The sequence below is a fragment of the Saccopteryx bilineata genome, chromosome 2, assembly GCF_036850765.1.
Source record: "Saccopteryx bilineata isolate mSacBil1 chromosome 2, mSacBil1_pri_phased_curated, whole genome shotgun sequence".
Classification (NCBI taxonomy): Eukaryota; Metazoa; Chordata; class Mammalia; order Chiroptera; family Emballonuridae; genus Saccopteryx; species Saccopteryx bilineata.
In genome coordinates, this window is record NC_089491.1 from 261,775,774 (window position 1) to 261,796,657 (window position 20,884).

A 20,884-nucleotide genomic window follows, 5' to 3' on the forward strand; every position below is an offset into this window, starting at 1 on the left:
CAGGTAGGATGGCAATCAGATTCCATTTGTAGAGTCATTAGTTGGTATTAACACTGTGTCATAATTGTGTTTCCCTGAGCAGTGGCACAGAACTCTTAATGACTGTGAGGATTCAAAGGAGGTTTATTACCTTCCAAGCACCACTCGGACGGATGGGGGCCATCCACCTCCCACAGGGAGGTGCTGGAATGCTCCTACACTAACAAGAGAGAAGTGAAAGGTTGGCAGAGCACATGTCTGTGGGCATCCTGCTATGCTGCCTTGACACAGACTCTCAGGCACCTGGACTCTTTGCCCTGTTACAAGAGGACTGAGAAACGGACTTCCTTCTTGGTTGGATTACATTTTTCACAGCAGTTTGCTAAATGCATCGGCAAGTGTAGCTCTCCTCTCGGGGGCAGAGACCTGTCGGTGGATTTGAGAACATGATGGCTTTACAAGATGTTGCAAGAAATACCGTTTGCCTGAAAGATTCTTGCAAGATTTGCGTTGCGCGGTTCATTAGACCTACGCAGAACAAACATACACGTGTCAGGCCCGTGGGCGGCTGTCCATGGTGCTGACTATCCTTTAGTGCTCCCTGAAGTCTCAGTGACTGCAGACTGGCCTCTTCCAGGGCTGAGCCCTTTCTTTCTCTTATTTTTCTTTTCTCTCATGGCGGAAGTATTATGAAGCTTAAACTATCACTGAGAAAGAAATAGGTCCTTGACTTATGGTTCACAATTCACACAGTGGATTTTGTGTACCTTGTTAGTTCTGACAATTTTTTCTTTTTGTCTTCCAAAGTTAGAAGGGGGATTTTGTTCATTGCTTGTGATTTATGCTCACTGATACTCCATTCTAACTACTTCTGCTGAGGGGAGCCTCAGATTATCATGGCAAGTCACACTGTGATGGATAGGCCAAGTCTAGCTCCTTCTTTGCCGGGCCTGGAGGCCTCTCCTTGCCCTTGATATATGTCCGGGACTCCTGAATTTTATAATTCGTACAGGCCTTCATGAATTATGCTGTGTAGGACCAAGGAGATGATAACTAGGAGCTTTTTCTCCTTCTCCCTCACAATGGTGAATAATTGGTTAGATAGTCTCCCCTAAGCAAAATCCAGGAAGTCTATGGGAGGTCTGAAACCAAGAAGACAGACATTGTTTCTATGCTAGCTCTCCCACTCACTGCTGTGCTGACTTTGACCAAGCCATGTATTCTCTTTAAGCCTCCAATGCTTCATCCATAAAATGGGGACAGTCCCAACCTTTAAAGATTGCTGAGACCACCCCATGAGATAAAACCGAGCACGCATCTAGCACGGTGCCTCTTATGGAGTAGTTGTGAGCTCCCCAACCCCACTTCTTCCTAAAATGAGAACTCCTCAATTCAGTCTGAGCAGTACCCAATCCAAGCTGTCTAAATCCCCACAGACCCACAGGAGCCTTTGGTGGTGCCTAAAAATGGCTGGTTTGAGTTCTCCTCAGACTGTCAGGCCCTTTGTGTAATTCAGTCTCTCTCTGATTATAGGTGACTGGTAACAGCTCCCAGCTTACCACCCTCTTTCTCACCGGCATCTTTAATGCAGTAGAGCTTGGCCTAATCGCTGGGGGTGGGGGACCGGTGTCCTCTTTCAGACCAAGGAGGACTTTTCCACACCTGCCTTTAAGCTGATGCCTGATGGCATTTACCTCACTTTCTGTGAAGGCCCCAGAACAAAGAGATGATAGGACTTCAGAGATACTTGCTGCTGGTCCCAGACTCTTCTTCACCTGCCCCCTGCAAAGAGCTGTGGGGAACAGTTGCTCTGCTCACCTCTTGCAAATAAAAAAATAACCCTAGCTGCTGAGGTCATGCCGCATCTCAGCTAGCCTGGCAATGGAGAGCTGACATTGTCAGAATGTGGGGCACTGGCTTTTGTCATCCTTGGACCCCCTACTGTGGGGCCTGAAGGGGTTTCTGGGAAATTCAGACAGCTGGCATGGGGCCTCCGGAGCTCATCCATGTTAGAATGGGGTGGACCGCCTGCAGAACAGCAGAGAGGGGAAAACCAGGGTGTGATGTCAGACAAGATTGGGGTCATATCCCAGCTCTGTTCCTCATAGCCATGTGATCTGGAAAAGTGGTTGAGTCTTGTTACACCTCGCCGTCTCTGCCTGCAAAACAGGATAATGGTATCACCTACGTCATAGGCTGCAGTGAAGATTAACCGAGATACAGTATGTGGAATATACATAGAGCTGATGACGTGCAGGAAACAGTAGTGCTCTCGTGAGTGACTTCCCTCCCTGCCCTCACTTTGTCAGGCGCCTCCTGTGAGCAACATTACACCTTCCTCAGGGTGACTGATGAACTTGCATGGCCTCCCTCTGAGTACCCCAGGCCACGGGACAGCAGACGGTCCCATGTTCCCCCATAGGACACAAGTGGTATTCGGATGTGACAATTGCTCATTTGGGGGAGAGTGGAAGCCTGTCCTGTACAAAAGAGAATCACTGCGTGGTCTAACTCCCATGCCCTGCCATTTCTATGTGGGGAACCGAGGCCTGGAGGACCACACGGTGAGTCTGCAGCATCCTGACTACTCCAGCCACCACCCCCACCGCTGCCGCCTCTCGGCAGCCTGGAGCCGGACAAGGGGGAAGTAGAGGAGAGAGCGCTGCATGTGCACAAGCCCCCGGCATGTTCTGGAAATTAACCGTTTAACCAGATTCCAGATGTCTTTGCTAGACTGGCCTCCACCATGAACAACTTGAGGCTACTGGGTGCCAGGTGGTAGAAGCAATCATTAGGGTGACTTTGACAGCTGTAATATAGAATTATCACTCCTAAACTCCCTCTCCTCTTCCACCATCTTTCAGCCCAGAAGAGTAATTCCTTATCCTTTACTCTTGTGTGTGCATATACACAAATCTGCACCTGCTAACAAAAGTGTTTTACACCATACATGCACACACAGTTACAGACAGAGGTATAGGGTTTTGCTACTTGCTTCCTCTTCTCCCGGGGATTATATTTTGTTTCTGAGCTAATCCTTAGTGAGTGTTTTTGCCAATGGCCGGAGCTCAGGCCTGCCCCATAGCCTCTTCTCCCTAAGCTCTACTTCCCTCGTCGGTAAAACCAGAGTTGACCACAGACCTTGCAGAGTTTTCAAGAAAGTCAAGGAGGTGATGCTTGTAAAGTTCTCAACAGAGCGAATAGTAGGTGCTCAATACATACACCTATTTAGTGCTCCTGTTGTACTCACACTGTGCCAACAGCTGTGCTTCTAGAAAGGTATGTACAACTCTGATTTGAGAACAGTCAAACCCAATTTTAAGTGGGCCTCATTCACCTTTAAATAAATTTGACAAGAGCCACTTTTTTTTGTTTGTTTGTCTTTATTACATTTTTTAAAAAGTACATATTCACTGTAGAAAAAACAAACAAACAGAAAAGCTTTATAAAAAGATGGGAATAAACATTGCCTAGAATCCTGCTCTGTTGAGTCAAGTGTTCTCCAGAGAAACAAAACCAGGAGATTTAATAGATAGATAGACTGACTGACCGAGGGATAGATGATATATTTATATGTGTTTAAAGAATTGGCTCACACAGTGGGTGGAGGCTGGCATGTCCGAAGCTGTAGGGTAAGTCATCGGGGGGACCGCAGGCAGGAGTTGATGCTGCAGTCCTGAAGCAGAAACCCTTCTCTGGGAAGTCTGCTTTACTCTCCAGGCCCTCCACTGATTAGGTGAGGCTCACCCACTTCTTTGAAGGAAGTCTTCTTAAAGTCAATTAATTGGGATATTTCCAAGTTGGGTTATTTAATATTTTTTATTGGTTTTTTTAGAGGAACAGAGAGAGGAAGGGAGAGAGAGAGAGAGAAGCATTTGTTTGTTATTCCACTTAGTTGTGTGTTCATTGGTCGCTTCCTATATGAGCCCTGACTGGGGGATTGAACCCAAAACCTTGGTGTTTCAGGATGAAGCTCTAACCAATTGAGCTAACCAGCCAGCATTCCAAACTGGGTTATTTTAAACATATAAGGGACTTATCAGTCCCTTGTAGCCTGCAGGTACTCAGCATTGGGTGGGCAGAGACTCCTGAGGCCCAGAGTTTTCCCCCAGAAGCCCAGGCTGGTGGAAGGAGAGGGCTGCCCTGGTGCTGTGAGGAGGGGCACGACAGGCCTGGGCCCTTTGCTTCCCTCCATCTTCAAATGCTCAGCCCTCTCCCGATGGGATTATGTAAGTTCTCCATGGCGGCGTTCATCTCCCAGAATGTGGGAAGTTACAATCATTGAGAATGAGGAACCAAGACATGGGAATGCCAGCAAAGAAAGGGGGATAATATGGCCCAGCAAGAATGTCTCAATGACCTGGATTGCTGACAGAGAGGCCAAGGTTGAGTAGGACACTGAATTGTCTAGCTCGTTAGTCTCCACTTTGGTTCACTGTGTGGTCTTGGGCAAGACTCTTGCCTTTTCTGGGCTTTAAAAGGGGTTTCATCAGAAGGTGGTTCTCCCAGCCTACATCTGACGACCCCTTTCCCTCTGGCTCTCCAGACGGAAGTGCAGTCTTCCGGGGCTGCTTCCGCCGGCCTGACAACCTCTCCCTGGCCTTGCCCGTGACGGCCGCCATGCCGAACATGTCCGTGGACAAGTGCGTGGACCTCTGCACAGAGAAGGTGAGACGGGGAACTCCGGGAGGAGGCCGTGTGGGATGGCTGCAGGGACAGCGTGCTTGGCTGGAGAGAGAGGTCGTCACTGAGACCTGTGACACGGGAGAGGGGTGTGCCCGCTTCACGTAGATGCAAAGAAGAGGAGTGACACAGGGTCCATTTCTATCCCTCTGCGGAAGTGTGTTTGTTCCAATAGTGAGGAATTTCCATCCCCGTTTCACAGATGGCAACACAAATATAAGACATCAAGTTGTACACCTTAAAGAAATAGTCTTTGTTGGTCGTAGCTCAGTAATGCTGGAGAAATACAAAAGCACTGGAGGCACACAGATGAGACAAAATTGTAAAACTTGGGTTCACTAATGAAGTTTGAGGACCCTCAAGTTGGGGAGAGTGATGAAGAAGGGACTCAGAGTCCGCCAGTCTGAGGATTCAGTGACTTTCTTCTTCTTCCTCTCCCACCCCGTTCCCAGGAGTACCCACTGGCAGCCCTTGCGGGCACCGCCTGCCACTGTGGGTTCCCTACCACGCGATTCCCCCTCCACGAGAGGGAGGACGAGCAGCTGTGTGCCCAGAAGTGCAGCGCGGAGGAGTTTGAGAGCTGCGGGACTCCCACTTACTTCATCGTGTTCCAGACGCAGGTCCAAGGTGAGCCGTCCCCCGCAGCAGACCCGCACATTCCCCCATGGCCTCCCTCCCAGAGGGCCTGGCCAGTCCATCCCATACAGCCCATCCCGTGCAGGCCAGAGGGCAGGGCTGGTGAACTTGGTCATGGACCACAGAGGGAGGGCCCCAGGCTCGAGGATGGGTCCTAGTGACCCTCGACTCTGTCCTTCATACAGAGGACCCCCTTGGTGGCTCTTTTCTTGAAATGGAGGCAGTGACTTGGAGTGGGAAGAGATCCGAGCTGGGATAGGGAGACCTGGGTCTCCATTGCATGATCCTGGGCAAGTCGCTTCCCTTCTCTGGGCATCAGTTTCTCCCTCTGTAAATAGTTGACCTCCCAGAATCACATTTCTGGGATTCTGCAAGTTTATCCAGAAATTCTCTCTCTGTCTCAGTCATCCTTCCCAGTATTGGAATTCAAATCTAAGAGTTCAAAGTAGTCTCCCTCTGAAAGACTGTTGTAAGAAATCAGTGTAATCAGAGAAAGATTTCGGGGGTGACAGATAACACAGTACAGGTTACTGGGGTACAGTCTCGGAAGGAACTACAAGAAGGGCAGAGTGATGGCTGGGCAGCGTTTCTGACTAAACAAACAGTGTTTTGAAGCACAGTGGTGACGAGTGAGATGAAGTGAGGGACACAGTGCACTCATGATAGCCCGGGGAGTCGGGGGAGGGAGGAGGCGCCAATCCAGCCCCGGGCGGAAGGATAAGAGGCTCCTGCCGGGCAAAGGCAGGTGGGAGGCTGTGAAGGCCAAGGGAAGAGCGTGCCTGCAGGTGCCAAGTCAGGAAGGAGCAGAGCCCATGAGGAAGGGACACCAGGTTGCTGGCAGGTGGGGGTGGGGGGAGCAAGTGACAGGGGGGAGCCTGGGAGGATGTAAGGGCCAGGCCACACAGGGCTTGGAGGCCAAGATCGGGACCTTGGACTGGATCTCATGTCAATGGACTCCATTTGAGGGGTTTAATGTGGAGGAAAGGGTGGGGGTGGGAGAAAGCAACTTATGGTGACGGGGAAAGAGTGTAGAGAAGACTCATTCTCCTAGCTGACTTTTATCGAATCCCTACTCTGTGCTAATTCCTTTTCATACATAACCTCATTTAAACCTCACATCAACCCTGGGAGGGAGGAACCATTTCTTCCATTTTATAAATAGGGAAACTGAGCTCCAGACTAGAGGTTCCATCACATGCACAACAAGGTCAATGACTAAGAAGTGTCAGGGGTGGGACTCACACCCAGGTTTCGTCTGCCCCTGCCCGTGTCCTGCCCTTTGCAGATAACCGCTGCATGGACAGAAGGTTCCTCCCAGCCAAGTCCAAACAGCTCATTGCTCTGGCCAGCTTCCCAGGTGCCGGCAACACGTGGGCTCGCCACCTCATCGAGCTGGCCACCGGCTTCTACACAGGCAGCTACTACTTTGATGGCTCTCTCTACAACAAAGGTGAGGGGGCTGCCTGGGCTCGAAAGGACAAACTGGGAGGGCGTGGGAATACCCTTCCTGCACGCCTGCTATGTGCTGCTCAGCTTGTCCGAGCATGCTTATTGAGACCTACTATGTGCTTGGTACCTTCCCTTCACTTATATCCCACAAATGTTTCCAGAGCATCATGTCCTGGGTACTGACTGCACCTGCATCTGTGTGCCTGGTACCTTTCCTCCATTTAGATGACTGCAAACATTTCTTGAACACTTGCTGTGTGCAGGTACCTCACCACAGGCCTTTATTGATCAGTAATGCTGTGCTGTACACAGAGGTCCAAGAATAATACTACTTTGGAGACATTTACTGAGTACCTCCTGCTATTTGTCATGAGTTTCATCTACATTGAAGTCACTGACATTTGTTCTGTGGCTGCTGTATTTTCACTGTTCACAGGTGCTTACTGAGCGACATTGTGTTCTAATGCACTTCCTAAGCTGTGTCCCCACAGGCATTTCTGGAGCACTACCTGTGTGTCTGGCACTCTGTGTAGGTTCATGTGGCCACAGACATTCTCTTGGCCACCTACTAGGGCCCTAGAGCCGTGCCAGGTGCTCCATTTTTATTTAACCCTACACATAACCCTGGGAGGGAGGATCTTGATACCATTTCCCAGATAGGAAAACTGAGGCTTATAGAGGAGAAGTACTTGCCCAACATCTGCAGATCTCTTTCAATGGGCTGATAGGGGGTTGCACCGTAGTGTTTCCTGGTTTCAAAGACCACACTCATGACTTTACCACACAGACTAGAAATCTCTGGGGCTTCTCATTGGGGAACTAGAAATCTTGCTCATGGCGCATGAAGCCCTCTCCTAGACATGGTGGGGGATATCAGGGAAGCAGGCACTCTGTCTGGGAGGAGTTTTGAGTCTCCAAGTAGGGCAGCCCTTGGTCATGGGTCTTTGCAAACCAGATGATGACCACTTCTTGGCCTGGAATGCCCTTCTGAGAGTGTACAAAGCCTCCAGGGTATCCATGTCTATAGTCAGAGTGAGCCTTTCCTGCCCCAAGAAACCCCAGGGCATGCAAAGATATGGAGTCTTTGCCACTGCCCTTCTCTGTGCCTCAGTTTCCCTAACTTCAGAAGGCATGGGCAACTATAATATTGGGGATGGGGGAAGAGAAGGAGAAATCTGTCTTGCTCTTTCTGTAGCCTGAACCCACAGATCATTTCTCCAAATCTTAGGACAATTGTCCAGCCCCTAGAGCTTGAGTATCATGTGGGTGCCTGAGATAAACAGCCAGCCATTTTTTGTGACTCTTCGAAGTAATGATTTAAATATTCCTCCTTTATGTAAAGAGGGTGCTGGGTCGTATGTCAGAAAAAGGTGGAGAAGGGAGCCCCTGGTGGTGGAGTTCAGCAATTCAGCTCTGGCCCCAAGCTTGCATTCCAGGTTCCCCAGCACTTGCGTAGAGGGGCCTCCTTAGGGGACAGCTGAACAACCATTGGTTGTTCCATAGGCAAGCTCAACCCATGTGGTTTCTCAAAGGCTCCATTCCAGACATAGAACTCTTCCCTCCCTGGGAGACATTCTGCTAAAGAAATTTTCTTTACTTCCCTATGTTTCCACCAATCCCTATGGACTAACTCACCAGATGACCAAAATCTGGAATCTGGAGCAGATCTTTCCCAATGCTCATGGTTTCTTTGTTTTTCATCCTGATGAATACTGTGCTAGGTTAGCTCCATTGTGGAACAACGGGAAGTGTGGTTTAGGTTTCATGATGCATGGAGCTGATTGAAACTAATTGATCCAGCCCTGGCCGGTTGGCTCAGCGGTAGAGCGTCGGCCTAGCGTGCGGAGGACCCGGGTTCGATTCTCGGCCAGGGCACATAGGAGAAGCGCCCATTTGCTTCTCCACCCCTCCGCCGCGCTTTCCTCTCTGTCTCTCTCTTCCCCTCCCGCAGCCAAGGCTCCATTGGAGCAAAGATGGCCCGGGCGCTGGGGATGGCTCTGTGGCCTCTGCCCCAGGCGCTAGAGTGGCTCTGGTCGCAACATGGCGACGCCCAGGATGGGCAGATTATCGCCCCCTGGTGGGCAGAGCGTCGCCCCTGGTGGGCGTGCCGGGTGGATCCCGGTCGGGCGCATGCGGGAGTCTGTCTGACTGTCTCTCCCCGTTTCCAGCTTCCGAAGGAAAAAAAAAAAAAAAAAAAAAAAAAAAAAAATGAAAAAAAAAAAAAAAAGAAACTAATTGATCCATTCTGCCATGCATCTGTGATTTTCTTCTATGAGAGTCTGTGTGGGTACTTGTGTACCCCCTGCCTATGTTTTCCCATTGCTTTGCTCTTGGTGAAATGGACTTTGGTGGAGATAAAATGAAATAATAGAAGTCCTTTGTCCATATCTTGAAGAGCTTTACCAACAGAAGATATGACAGCATGACATGAAATTGTATCCAGTGACACCTGTGGGTAGATGGTTACATCCCAAGCTCTCTCCCAACCTCCCATACCCCACCCCTCAATGCCCTCAGGAAGCAATTTTCCCCATGACACGAGCTTCCCATGGGCCTCAACATGTCCTGCTTACAGTGATATCCTTCTCACAGTGCATGTCCTCCTCACAGTGACGGCAGAAGAACACAAGAGTAAACAGAAACACGTAATGCGCCTTGACACTTTGGCAGAGACCCACTCCGCCCTCATTCCACTGGCCAAAGCAAGTCATACGCCCATGGCCAGCATCAGTGGGGCCGCGATGTAGATTTACCCCAAGAGGGCTCCGCCAACACACCACTGTCACCCCCTTTCCTGGTGCCTAAGCACGAATATTCCTCTCCTGTAGCACTGACCATGGCCATGACTCGACATTCATTGGTGTCACTACTTGAATAATCTGGCTCTAAAAACAGGGTGCCAAGGTGCTCCTTCATTCCACCCCAACGCCACTGTCAGTCAGTTATCGCCATTAGTCAAAAGCTATCTGCTCCCCACCCGTTCCTCTCCAAAAAGCTCTGCAGGGTATTCTGGATTACTAAAGGTTAGGTTCCAAATATTTATATTTCCCTTAGAGCCCTTAAAAATTGTCATTAAATACCATCAAGAAGGGGTACTTATAATAGCTCATTATTAAAGAGTTACTAATTTTATGCCCATCAATCTCTTCACCAACCAACCCTCCTGCTGAAGATCAGGTTTGTGTGGCCCAGCTTAAGAACCGGGCAGATGGTGTGAGGGAAAAAATTCTATCTAAAGGGGGAAAACATTAAACTCATGGATCTTTTTGCACATCATTTTATCCCTCGTTCCAATCACAGTGCCTTGCGCATAGTAGGTGCTCAATAAATACATGAGTAAATGAGGAAGTGAACAAGTGAATGTATGAGTACTCCTGAAGCGGCCCAGCCGGGTCGGGGAGAGCTTCTCACCTCCCCCGCCCCAGCTCACCTGTCTTGTTTCCCACCCCCTGGCTGTTGCGTAGGGTTTAAAGGTGAGCGGGACCACTGGCGCAGCGGGAGGACCATCTGCATCAAGACGCACGAGAGCGGGCAGAAGGAGATTGAGGCTTTTGATGCCGCCATCCTGCTCATCCGTAACCCCTACAAGGCCCTCATGGCCGAGTTCAACCGCAAGTATGGAGGCCACATCGGCTTTGCTGCGCATGCCCACTGGAAGGGCAAAGGTACCACTGGGGCAGGGAGTGGTGCGGAGGGCTTGGGAAGGGTCAGGAGGGGAGGGGACTAAAGGGGAGGGATCCCGGGGTGCAGGCGCGGTACACTGGCCCAGCGCTGTCTCCTGCAAGGTTCCAGAAGCACACCGTTGATGGCAGCTGTGTGAGACTCCAATTTCTGAGCTTAGAGCTGAGGAGGTGCTCCTCCCACATCTTGCCTCATTCACTGGATCACCCTCTGTGAATTAGGCTGATAGGATGGTACAGTGGTTAGTTAGGAAAAATAGGTTGTGGAACAAAACCCACTTAGTTCAGATCCCAGCTCCATCACTGCTGGGATAAAGCTTCCTCACTTCTCTGAACCTAGATCAACCCATCTAGGTGGCTCTAGACATTTAACCCTTTAAGCCACTTAGCCCTTTAAGCCATGGATGTGATCCATGATCCATTATGCAAATGAAGACCCTCAGTTGTTATGAATTGATTGGAGCAGGTTCAAGAGCACTTTCCTGGGGGTCAGGAGATCTGTATACAGACCAAGGTCAGTGGCTGCATGGCCCTGAGGTTACTTGTGAGGTCCTAAGAGATCACTTTAATAAGTAATCCCAACCCAACAATTCTCTGGGTTGGATGGCTCAGAGATGTTAAATGACTTGCCCCTAGGTCACACAGCTGGAAAGGGACAGTGTGGGCCCCTAACCACAGAACTTCATTACGATGACTTGGGATGGAGATCCAACTCTGACACTTATTAGTAGGTGGCCACTGTGAGCATGAATGTGCAGGGTGGGCAGCCCCCCAGGATAATGGTGAGAACTTTGAAGTGTGACCCAACTTCTGTCATCTGGAGTACCTTTAACCTTACAGGTTCTCAAAAGCCCATATCAGTCATCACCCATATCTCCATCACAGTAAAGACAGTCACATCCATGAGTATTTCAACCCCCCCAATGAATCTGTTTTCTAAGTGGGACAAGCTAAGTGGAGGGAGGTGAAGGAGCATTTTCAGGAAGTCGGGGTAGCTGAAGTTTCGATCCAAGGCAGCTCTGGAGCCCAGGCCCTTAGCCGCTGTGCTAAGCCATGGTAATATATGAGATGAAATATCCATGGACAGGAATCACCCAGTTTAGAGCCCCTTGCAAATGTGAGCTACCCCCACTTCACCCAAGAACCAGGCTGCTCTAGACTCAAATCAGGGGGCAAAGGGTGTTGCTTCCTGCTCCTCCCAACCCTCCCCCTGGCTCCCAGCTGCTCTAAAGCTCTGGTCTCTCCCCAGAGCAGACTGGAACATGGCAGGATGGTGTAAACTCGGCAATCCACCAATCAGACCCTCAATATTGATGTCATTGACTTAAACCCTTGGGCCTGCCTGACCAACTGTGCCTTGGATTCCTGTTTACCATCTGTCCCTCTCTCTGCCTTGCTTCCCCTCTCCATGAGGGGGTGAAAACCTGGACAGGTGGTGACATTTGTTCTCTTGTTTCCATGAGTAAAGAGGCCTTTGAATTATTTATTTGTAGAACAATTGAAAGTGTGCAATGGTGAGGGCCAGGCTGAGACGTCTGCAGATGCCAATGGCAGGAGTCTGAACCAGGACCGACACCCTGCCTCCGGGCTGGGAAGGACCTGAGAGATCACTGAACCCAGTGGTCCTCAGCCCACTGCACAACAGAATCCCCAGAGGATTATGGGAAAATCCCGGTGTTCAGGCTGCACCCTGGACCATGACTGAAGTGGAGCCTGGGCATCAGCACTTTTTAAAAAGCTCCCAGCTGCTTCTAGTGTACAGACGGGACTGAGAACCACTGATTCATCTTCTCTCAATTAATGGGGAAACTGAGGCTCAAAGAGAGGCAGGGACCTGCCAAGGTCATTTAAGCACATAGCGGCTGGACTAGACCCCAGCTCTCCACCGCCCAGGCATCCTGCTGCCCTGCGTGAAAAGGGGGGGGCTTACTTGGCATGCTCATGAGGAAGCAAACATTTCGCCTTCATTACCCCATTTAAACCTTCTGATTACTGAGGAGGTAAGAAAGGCGGCCATAATCATTGTAAAATTCTATTTCGCAGGTAAGAACACCACCCCAGAGAGGGAGTAGTCACGTGGCCGAGGCCACAGGTATAGACTGAGCTGGGGTTCTAACCCAGGCATTAGCCACCAGGCTCTTTCTTACCTGGGGATGTTCCGACCTCCTGGTGCATTCAGAGGTCCCCCTCTCCTGCCGTAGCCCCGTGTCTCAGGTTCAGACTGTTTTCATCCCCGGAGCTGCCTGGCCTCTTTTTCCTTATTCAAGACAGCTGGGGGCTTTAGAAACAGAAGGGATGGTCAGGACTGGCTGAGCCACGGGGTGTCAGGGGATGGGGGAGTGTGGGGTTCAGGCACATACATATCATGTGGGGTCTGGGGTCCCCACATTAGTCTGGAACAGGGTAAAGGGCCCTCTCCCAGTGCCGCCCCACAAGGCTGACCCAGGTCTTCGAGAGCTCTGGCTGAGAGCCTCGCCCAGAGAGCCCAGGCCCCACAGTGCCCACCCAGCCCTTTCCTCTGGCGTGCGTTAACATCTGGCACTTGAGTTTGAGACCCTTACTTTAGGGCCCGGCACTGACAATGTTGTCATCACTTGGGAACTGGTTAGAAACGCAGATTCTCAGCCCTGCCCCAAACCTGCTGAATCAGAGACTCTAGGAAACACCTGCAGTCATCTGAGTGTCAGCAACCCCTCTGGGTGTTTCTAACACACCCTCCAGTTTCCGAAACAGTGGCATCAACTTAACCTAGGAAATTTTTAGAAAAGCAAATCTCAGTACTAACCCCCCGCCCCAGACTTACTGGATCAGAACCTGCATTTTAACAGGAAGCTTCATGTGCACTTGAATATTTGATAATCTCTGCTTTAGGCCCTCAGCCTAGAATGTGAGGGTCACCTCCCTCAGAGCAGAGGTCACCCAGCTGTTGGACTTGTCCACCCCACCTTGCCTGTGTCCCCTCCCCGTTTTAGCTGGGTTGAGGCTTCTGTAATGCCCCCTTCCTCCCGCCACCACTGGTTCTGCAACGTTAATTTTACAATGTCCCTGGAGTGGGTCCAAAGCAAAGTTTTATGTGTGATGATTACACAAGGTGAATTGTCCTGGATCTGTTTAATGGAACAGAGACTGTGTTTAATGATTCCGGGGGGAATTAAGTACAGTTAAGCTATTAATCAGGCCCCCGTTCCTCTCATTGACAAGAAGATGGAGTGAAGTGGCAGCCCGTGCCCTGCCAGGCCCACGTGTGCGACAGTTCTGGCGGAACCGGCCCGGTTACCAGTGATCCGCGGCTCAGCGTGCCTTTAGTACCCACCTTGAAGGCAGCAATCAATTACTGGAAATCCTGAGCTAATCAAGGGCTTTTGTTTTTTCATTTTTATTCTTCTCCTTTCCAGTGAAGTAACAAAGGATCTTCAAGTGAGGGATCCCTGCCACGGGGGCGGGGTGGGGGGACGTCTGCTGCTCAAACAGTCTGGATATCAACAGTGGTGTTGGGGGAAAGCTCTGGCCAAAATGATGGGGCCCAGGAGGCCTCCACCAGGATACTGGAGGGGGCAATATAAGAATAATCATGCCCTGGCTGCGTAGCTCAGCCAGCAGGAGCATTGTCCCAATATGCCAAGGTTGTGTGTTTGATCCCAGGTCCAGGCTGCAGGGAAACCAGCTGTGGTTAGGCTTACTCACTGGTTTCCGGGCTGTAAGCGCTTTGCACAATTAGTACATGAGCACATGGCAGAAAGCCACGTGTGTGTCTCTATGAAAAGCTATGGGTGCTTTCCCTCTGTGGTGGTTTTCTCAGATCACTCTTATGCCACCTCAAGGGACAGTTCCCTGATTCCCTCAGCTGCCACCACGAGAGGTGGTATTCCTTGCCCTCCACTGCGAAAAGCGGTTTTTCTTTGCTTATCCAGTCACCTGTTTCTGCAAGCCTCCAATAAACAGGAATGGCTTGACGCTTTCCAGCTCCACAGTTCCTCTACCGTCTGCCCCAATGCAGTGTGAGCCTGCCTGGCCTCAGCCACGGGCATGACAGGGGCACTTACAAGAAGCAGCCAATGAATGCTCAAATAAGTGGAACAGCAAGTTGGTGTTTCTCTCTCTCTCTCCCCCTCTTCCTATCACTCTAAACATCAATTAAAAATAATAATAATTGTAACAGGAGCCAGCAGCTCCTGCACCCCAGGCCTGTGCCAGGGCTTTGGCAAACCTCACTCCATTTCATCAGCACAGCATCCACAGTCACCATTTTGCAGATGGCAAAACTGGGACTCAAGGAGAAAGACTAATGCCCCCAAGGTCACACAGCTAAGGTGGAGAGGAGCTGGATTTTGAACGCAGGTGGTCTGACTCCAAAGTCGTCTGTGAACAGACCACGTGTCTTATAACATCTGGAGAGAAGAGTGCCTAAGCCAAGCAAATCAGGAACTCTCAAAGGGTTTGCAAGGAGGGCAGGAGCCAGGCTCAGCCCACGGTAGATGTGGGTTCGAATCCTGCCTTGGATACACATGGTGTGGCCTCGGGCAGTTGGCTTCATTCCTCTGAGCCTCCTTTCCCCAGGAGTAAAACGGGGCTAATAATTGCTCTTCTTCAGGCTTCTTGCAGACACTACATTAAATATTGCATGCGAATCGCCCAGCACAGCCCTAACGCACAGCAGGTGCCTAGGCAATGTACATTCCCATCCCAGGGAGGTTGACAATCAACAGGACGCCCTGTCATCTCCATTTCGCCTGCATCCAAGGCTAGGGCTACCAACTGGGGGACCCCGACCACCATGCAGAAAGGCCCTTTCCTTTTTGTTGAGGACCACCCTGCAGCCCTCTGCCAGCAACCACTCGAGGTGGTCAGAAGTGGCCAAGCCTAGAAGTCTGGATCTTTGTGTCACTGGGTGACCGAGCACCATCTCCATTCACCAGGGCTTCTGCCATGGGAGCAGCAGTTGTCCTGAATCAACAGGGAAGCAAGGAGGTGACTCAGGAGTGAAGAAATCCTAAAAAACAAACAAACAAAAAAGTGGAACAAACTATATGCATGCTGAATTATTTCTAATCACCCAGATACATCTGGTCTTACTCCATTATGACCGTATAGTCCCAATTAGCCAGATACCTTGTAAATAATCTATTTTAAGGAGAAAATAAATCCTCATCACCAGCATACATATTTCCCAAGCAGTCATGGTGTCCCACTGGGGGGCCATGAGGCAGCCGGAGCCCCACCACAGCCTCTGATGTCTTCCGAGAAGAAAAAGGACTCCTTTATCATGTTGCTACTTAGCGTTGGGAATTTCAATTTTGTTCAGCAGCCATTTATTGAGTTCCTGCTGGGTGTGAGGCAGCGGGGGGGGGGGGGGGGGGCGGGGGACGAGGCTGCCAGTGCCTGGGCAAGATGGGAACCTGGAACCAGATAGGCCTGGTCTGGATGGTGCGTCCTGGCTCTGCAGCCTCGGGCAGCTCAGTTCGGCTCACTGGGCCTCAGTTTCCTCAATAGTGATAAGTGACCAGTCATCAAGGTAGCCGCTAGGATTAAATGAGATCGTGGGTATCCATCACCCAGCAAGGGACGAGAATTTAGTTTTTAGGAACAGCTGGGCTCCCCAGTCTGGCTTGGGAGATGCACTTGCCACTCATTCAATAAACATATCCTTCTGGGCAGTAGAGCGTCAGTCCAGAATGTGAAAGTCCCAGGTTTGATTCCCAGCCAGGGCACACAGGAGAAGCGCCCATCTGCTTCTCCACCCTTCCCCCTCTCCTTCCTCTCTGTCTCTCTCTTCCCGTCCCGCAGCCAAGGCTCCATTGGAGCAAAGTTGGCCCAGGCATTGAGGATGGCTCCATGGCCTCTGCCTCAGGTGCTAGAATGGCTCTGGCTGCAGCGAAGCAAGGGCCCAGATGGGCTGAGCATCACCATCTGGTGGGCATGCTGGGTGGATCCCAGTCGGGCGCATGTGGGAGTCTGTCTGTCTGCCTTCCCCCGCTTCTCACTTCAGAAAAATATAAAAACAAACAAACAAACATAAAAACATATCCTTCTGGAAGGTGCTGGTGGTATCGCCCTGGTCTGACACCAGGGCTTCGGGGAGCCGGCCCTGCAATGCTCCAGCCGGGGCTCAGAACTGAGGCTGGAATCCCTTCCTCTGTCCCCAATATCCCCCCTGGCTCCCCATGGTAGGCACCCACCTTCTGTCCAGTTTCAGCAGTCCCAGGGGCTCGCTGGCTGTCTCCCTAAGGTCCTTACCAGGGCTTCCATTTCCCGCGTTCTGCTGGAGCCTGACTTTCAAATCAGATGATCCCAAATATACCCTCCCAATTTCAGTGACAATCCATCCTGTCATCTTACTGTAGCAAGATAACAGGCAAATAGCCAAAAAGAAACAGCACGTGATTAATAAAAGAGAACGAAGGAAAGGTAGAACAGAAATGTGTAAAGATAATACAATAATCTGACCTAACTTGGCCCAGCCCACAGTGTGTTGAGGAGACAGATAATATATGTGGAGAGTATAGAGGGGCCGTGAGGCCCAGAGGAAGCACCTGCCTGAGCCCAGGGCGTCGGCAGTGACAACCTCGGACCTGAGACCAGAACAATCACAGTAACAGTCATAGCCCACCGTGACTGGGCGCAGGGCACCATACTAAGAACTTTGCTTTTCCCCCTACTGTGTACAACAACCCTGTTGTTATCCTGTGATACTCTTTTATTACTACACAGAACAACTGTTGCTACACAGGGTAATTTGGTCGGGAAAAAGCCCAAACTTTGAAGCCAGAATATTTGGGTTCAAATCCTGGCTCTGTCATTTATTAGCTGTGTGACCTTGAGCAAGTTACTTTTAACCCCTCTGTGCTGTGGTTTCTCTTCTGTTAAATGAAAAGGGAAAAAATGATAATACCTGCCTCATAGAGTTGTTGTGGGGAATAAGTGAATGATTAGCTTTAATAATATATTAACATAAATATATTAAAGTATAAAAGTATAGTGATGTACATTTATATATGAGTCTGTGACTGGCATGTAGTAAGCACCAAACTAATGTCATCCCCAAAGAGAAGGAAAGGCTGAGAATGTGCCCGGCAGTAGCGGCAGCACAGAGGCGGGAGGACTCCGGGGAGTGTGGAGATCTAGAGGAGCTAACGGTGTTCCTCTTGCTGTGAACGATGGCTGCCACGGCCCAGGCCATCTGACCTGCATCCTGGGAGCCCCTCCTCCCTCTGACTCAGCGCCCCCTCCTCTCTCCACAGAGTGGCCGGAGTTTGTGAGGAACTACGCCCCGTGGTGGGCCACACACACGCTGGACTGGCTCAAGTTTGGCAAGAAGGTGCTGGTGGTGCACTTCGAGGACCTGAAGCAGGACCTCTTTGTCCAACTGGGCCGGATGGTCAGCTTGCTGGGCGTGGCCGTCCGGGAGGACCGGCTGCTCTGCGTGGAGAGCCAGAAGGACGGCAACTTCAAGCGCTCGGGGCTCCGCAAGTTGGAGTATGACCCCTACACGGTGGACATGCAGAAGACCATCTCCGCCTACATCAAGATGGTGGACGCGGCCCTGAGAGGGAGGAACCTCACGGGCGTCCCCGATGACTACTACCCCAGATGATGTGTCGGCAGGGGAGGGGAGTCCTGATCAAGCTGGGGACTGGGGACCCCTGCCCTTCTGTCCTCTCTTTGGTACGGGGAAATGCCCTTGGCTGCTGTTGGCCTTCAGTGAGTTTCCTGCATGACAAAGGAGCCTCAGGGGAAGAGATTGTCTGGGCACAAGCCACCTGCTCCCAGTCCCCTTTATAGACAGAGGAGGCCACTGATTGTGGGAGTTCCAGCACATGGACCCTCTTCTGCCTCCCACGTCCCTGCCCCCCACCACTTCGGGTTTGCCTGGTGGGCAGGAGGGCTCATGGGTGTCCTGGATACGTGGGCACTTCACATAAGTGTTGAGGACCCTGGTGCAAGAGCTGACAGGACTGTTGTAGAAAAGCAACCCAGCTGCTCCGCCCTCTTGGGCTAAGCTTCCGGCCTCCCCTTCTCTCCACCCGAGAAGCAACGGCACCCAGGGTCATCAGGCCACTTACGTCTGAAGAACGATTATTGGGAAGTTTCTCTGTAGCATGAGGTGGGGTGGGGAAGCACTGGTGCTCACAGGAGGTTAACTGGCACCACCACACAGGGTCACTGGCATCATGAGCCCAGGCCCAGGTCACACTGCTCACCTCTAAGGTCAGAATCCTGCCCCTTTCCTCCCCCACTGGATCCAGGAGGTGACCTTGGGATCCTCGATCCCACTTCCATGGTTCTTCAAGCTCCAACAATTTTCCCACCAGGATGGCCACATGCCACGGGCAGAGCCTGAGTAAGCATGAGAGCCCAGGTAACACATTGCTCCATTGTGGGGTCTGACATATTGATCTTACACTGCCTTCCGGCCCCTACCAGTGGGTCCTTCGCCATCCAGGTGAGAGAGAAGAGCCAGGGTGCTCCAAATCAGGTGGAACCAAACCCAAGAGAGACTCCCACTACCTTCTCAGACCATCGACCTCCCCGCAATCACAGCCCAAAGGTGGCAGCTTCTCTTGAGAGTCCTTCAAGGAATGAAACAAATGGGTGGCTCTTCATTTGCACACAAGTGCTGCTCCCCTGAAGCTGAGACATCAAACCCAAGGGTTCCTGAGGGCCTGAGTCCCTGATCCTCGATCCTAGGAGGCAATGGTCCAGGATCCCTTCGCTTCCCCCACTTTGGAGACCGGTGGCTTCACACCCAGCCCACACCTGAGCTCCTGTACCACCCCCACCATGTAGATGCAAAAGCCATAGGTCACAGCTCTTTACTATTCTGTCCGGGGCAACCCCCCCCCAGAAGCCCCTCTGAAGCCTTGGGGTACAAGTAAATGCTCATTCCCAAATAGCCAAGAGACTATGGAGAAGGCAAGTGTAAAGAGATCTATTTTTTTAAGAGGACTGTGACTGATACATTCCGCTCCTTGGAACCTGGTCATGGAGAGAAGGGGCCAGGGAATCGGACTTGCGGTTCTATCCCAGATCCCGTCATCTGTAGGACTCGTGCTATCCCAGGGCCCAGCCAGGGGGCTCTGAATGTATTTTATACTGTATTTCTTTCCCCCCAGGCTAATTTCTAGTCTTCTTTCACAAAGCGGTGGAGAGCTTGGCCTCCCCCCCACCCCCTCTCAGAGGCCAGCTCTCTCTGGGAGCCTCTTGGTCCAAGACCTGGGCCAGTTCTTTGCCAGTGGTCACCTCAGGCCACAAAGCCTCTGTCTGAAGATTCCTCAGGTCAACCCCATCATTAAAACTGAGTTTTGTTGATAATTCTATCCCACAGTGGAGTGTTGTGTAAGGCGCGTTCACAGCGGGATGTTCCTTGGGTGTGGCTGTGTGTGTAAGACACAGAATGTTCAGGGTGGGGGCATAACTGCTTTTGGGTCCGTGTGACTCTGTAACTGTCTGTGGAGAACTCTGTGCCTCTGTGTGTAAAACTGCCTGAGCTCAACTACCCTTCTGTGCCGTGAGACTGTCCCCCACGCTGCTGTGACACTGTCCTGTTTCTGACGTGTCTGTGTGGGTTCCTGCGTGTGGAATCATGCTCGTGTGGAGGAAGAATGGCTATTGTGAATGAACCCCATGCATGAGAAGGTGCCTGTGTACTGTGGAGGGAAGTTTTCTGCACATGCCTTTTGTCTTTGGTGTGTGCGTGCGAGTGCGTGTGGAGGGGGTACAGGTAGGGAAGGACTGCTAGAGTGAGGCGTAAGTGTCCTTGCTTGGAAGCCACTAAGAGAGGAATGGAAGGGCTTCTCCTTACCCAGAGGGAGAGCGCAGGAGGCCTGGGAGGCCAGGGAGATCTTTCCCCCCAGTGCTGGGTAGAGAAGAAAAAAGGGGAGATCTCAGAAAGGGGAGACTGTGAGGTTGCTCCAGGATCGAGTGCAGGGTCTTTCTCTTCGGGGGCTTGTGTTGGCTCCAGAAATCTTTCTGTGATGATTCCCTGGGTCCGCTAAAATCTGACCCCAATTGCAAGCCCTGAACCAACATGCCAAGTCTAACCTGGTCGCAGACTGAGCCCCAGTCCTAGAGTCTTGATCCTAAGTCACAACTAAGCTCTAATCCTGATCACAGACTACTCCCTGACCCTGGACATATATGGATCCACAATCCTGGTTTCACACTGATCCCTGACCCCAACCCCACGCTGAACCTAGACCCTGGGCAGAGTTCCCAATCTGGTGCTCCCCATTCCAAGTCTTGACAAGATCATTGATGGCACTCCAGCCTGGGTCACCGGCAAAGCCCTGACCTTCCCCCAGAACAAATGCTGATAGTGTCCCCCAACTGAGCCCAAATGACTGAGCTCTGTTTCTGATTACAGACTGAGCCCAAGTCCTGACCCTGGATGAGCCCTGACCTTGGTCACTCTGAGCCCTGAACTTAGCCTCAGTTAGAGCCCTTGCCTAACCTTAGATCAA

The 20,884-nt window shown here is 51.2% G+C and overlaps 1 protein-coding gene across 3 annotated transcripts in view; it reads left to right on the top strand.

Annotated features, from left to right (window-relative positions):
* Positions 1–19,716, top strand: part of WSCD2 (WSC domain containing 2) — a 91,271-nt gene extending 71,555 nt beyond the window's left edge. For all 3 annotated transcript variants that reach the window (XM_066260303.1, XM_066260301.1, XM_066260302.1), the window contains 5 exons: positions 4,526–4,647; positions 5,115–5,289; positions 6,584–6,748; positions 10,212–10,412; positions 17,666–19,716. In XM_066260303.1, the coding sequence (XP_066116400.1) occupies positions 4,526–4,647; positions 5,115–5,289; positions 6,584–6,748; positions 10,212–10,412; positions 17,666–18,018 (1,016 nt within the window). In that variant the 3' untranslated portion in view covers positions 18,019–19,716. The remainder of the gene's footprint in view (positions 1–4,525; positions 4,648–5,114; positions 5,290–6,583; positions 6,749–10,211; positions 10,413–17,665) is intronic.
* Positions 19,717–20,884: the final 1,168 nt, after the last annotated feature.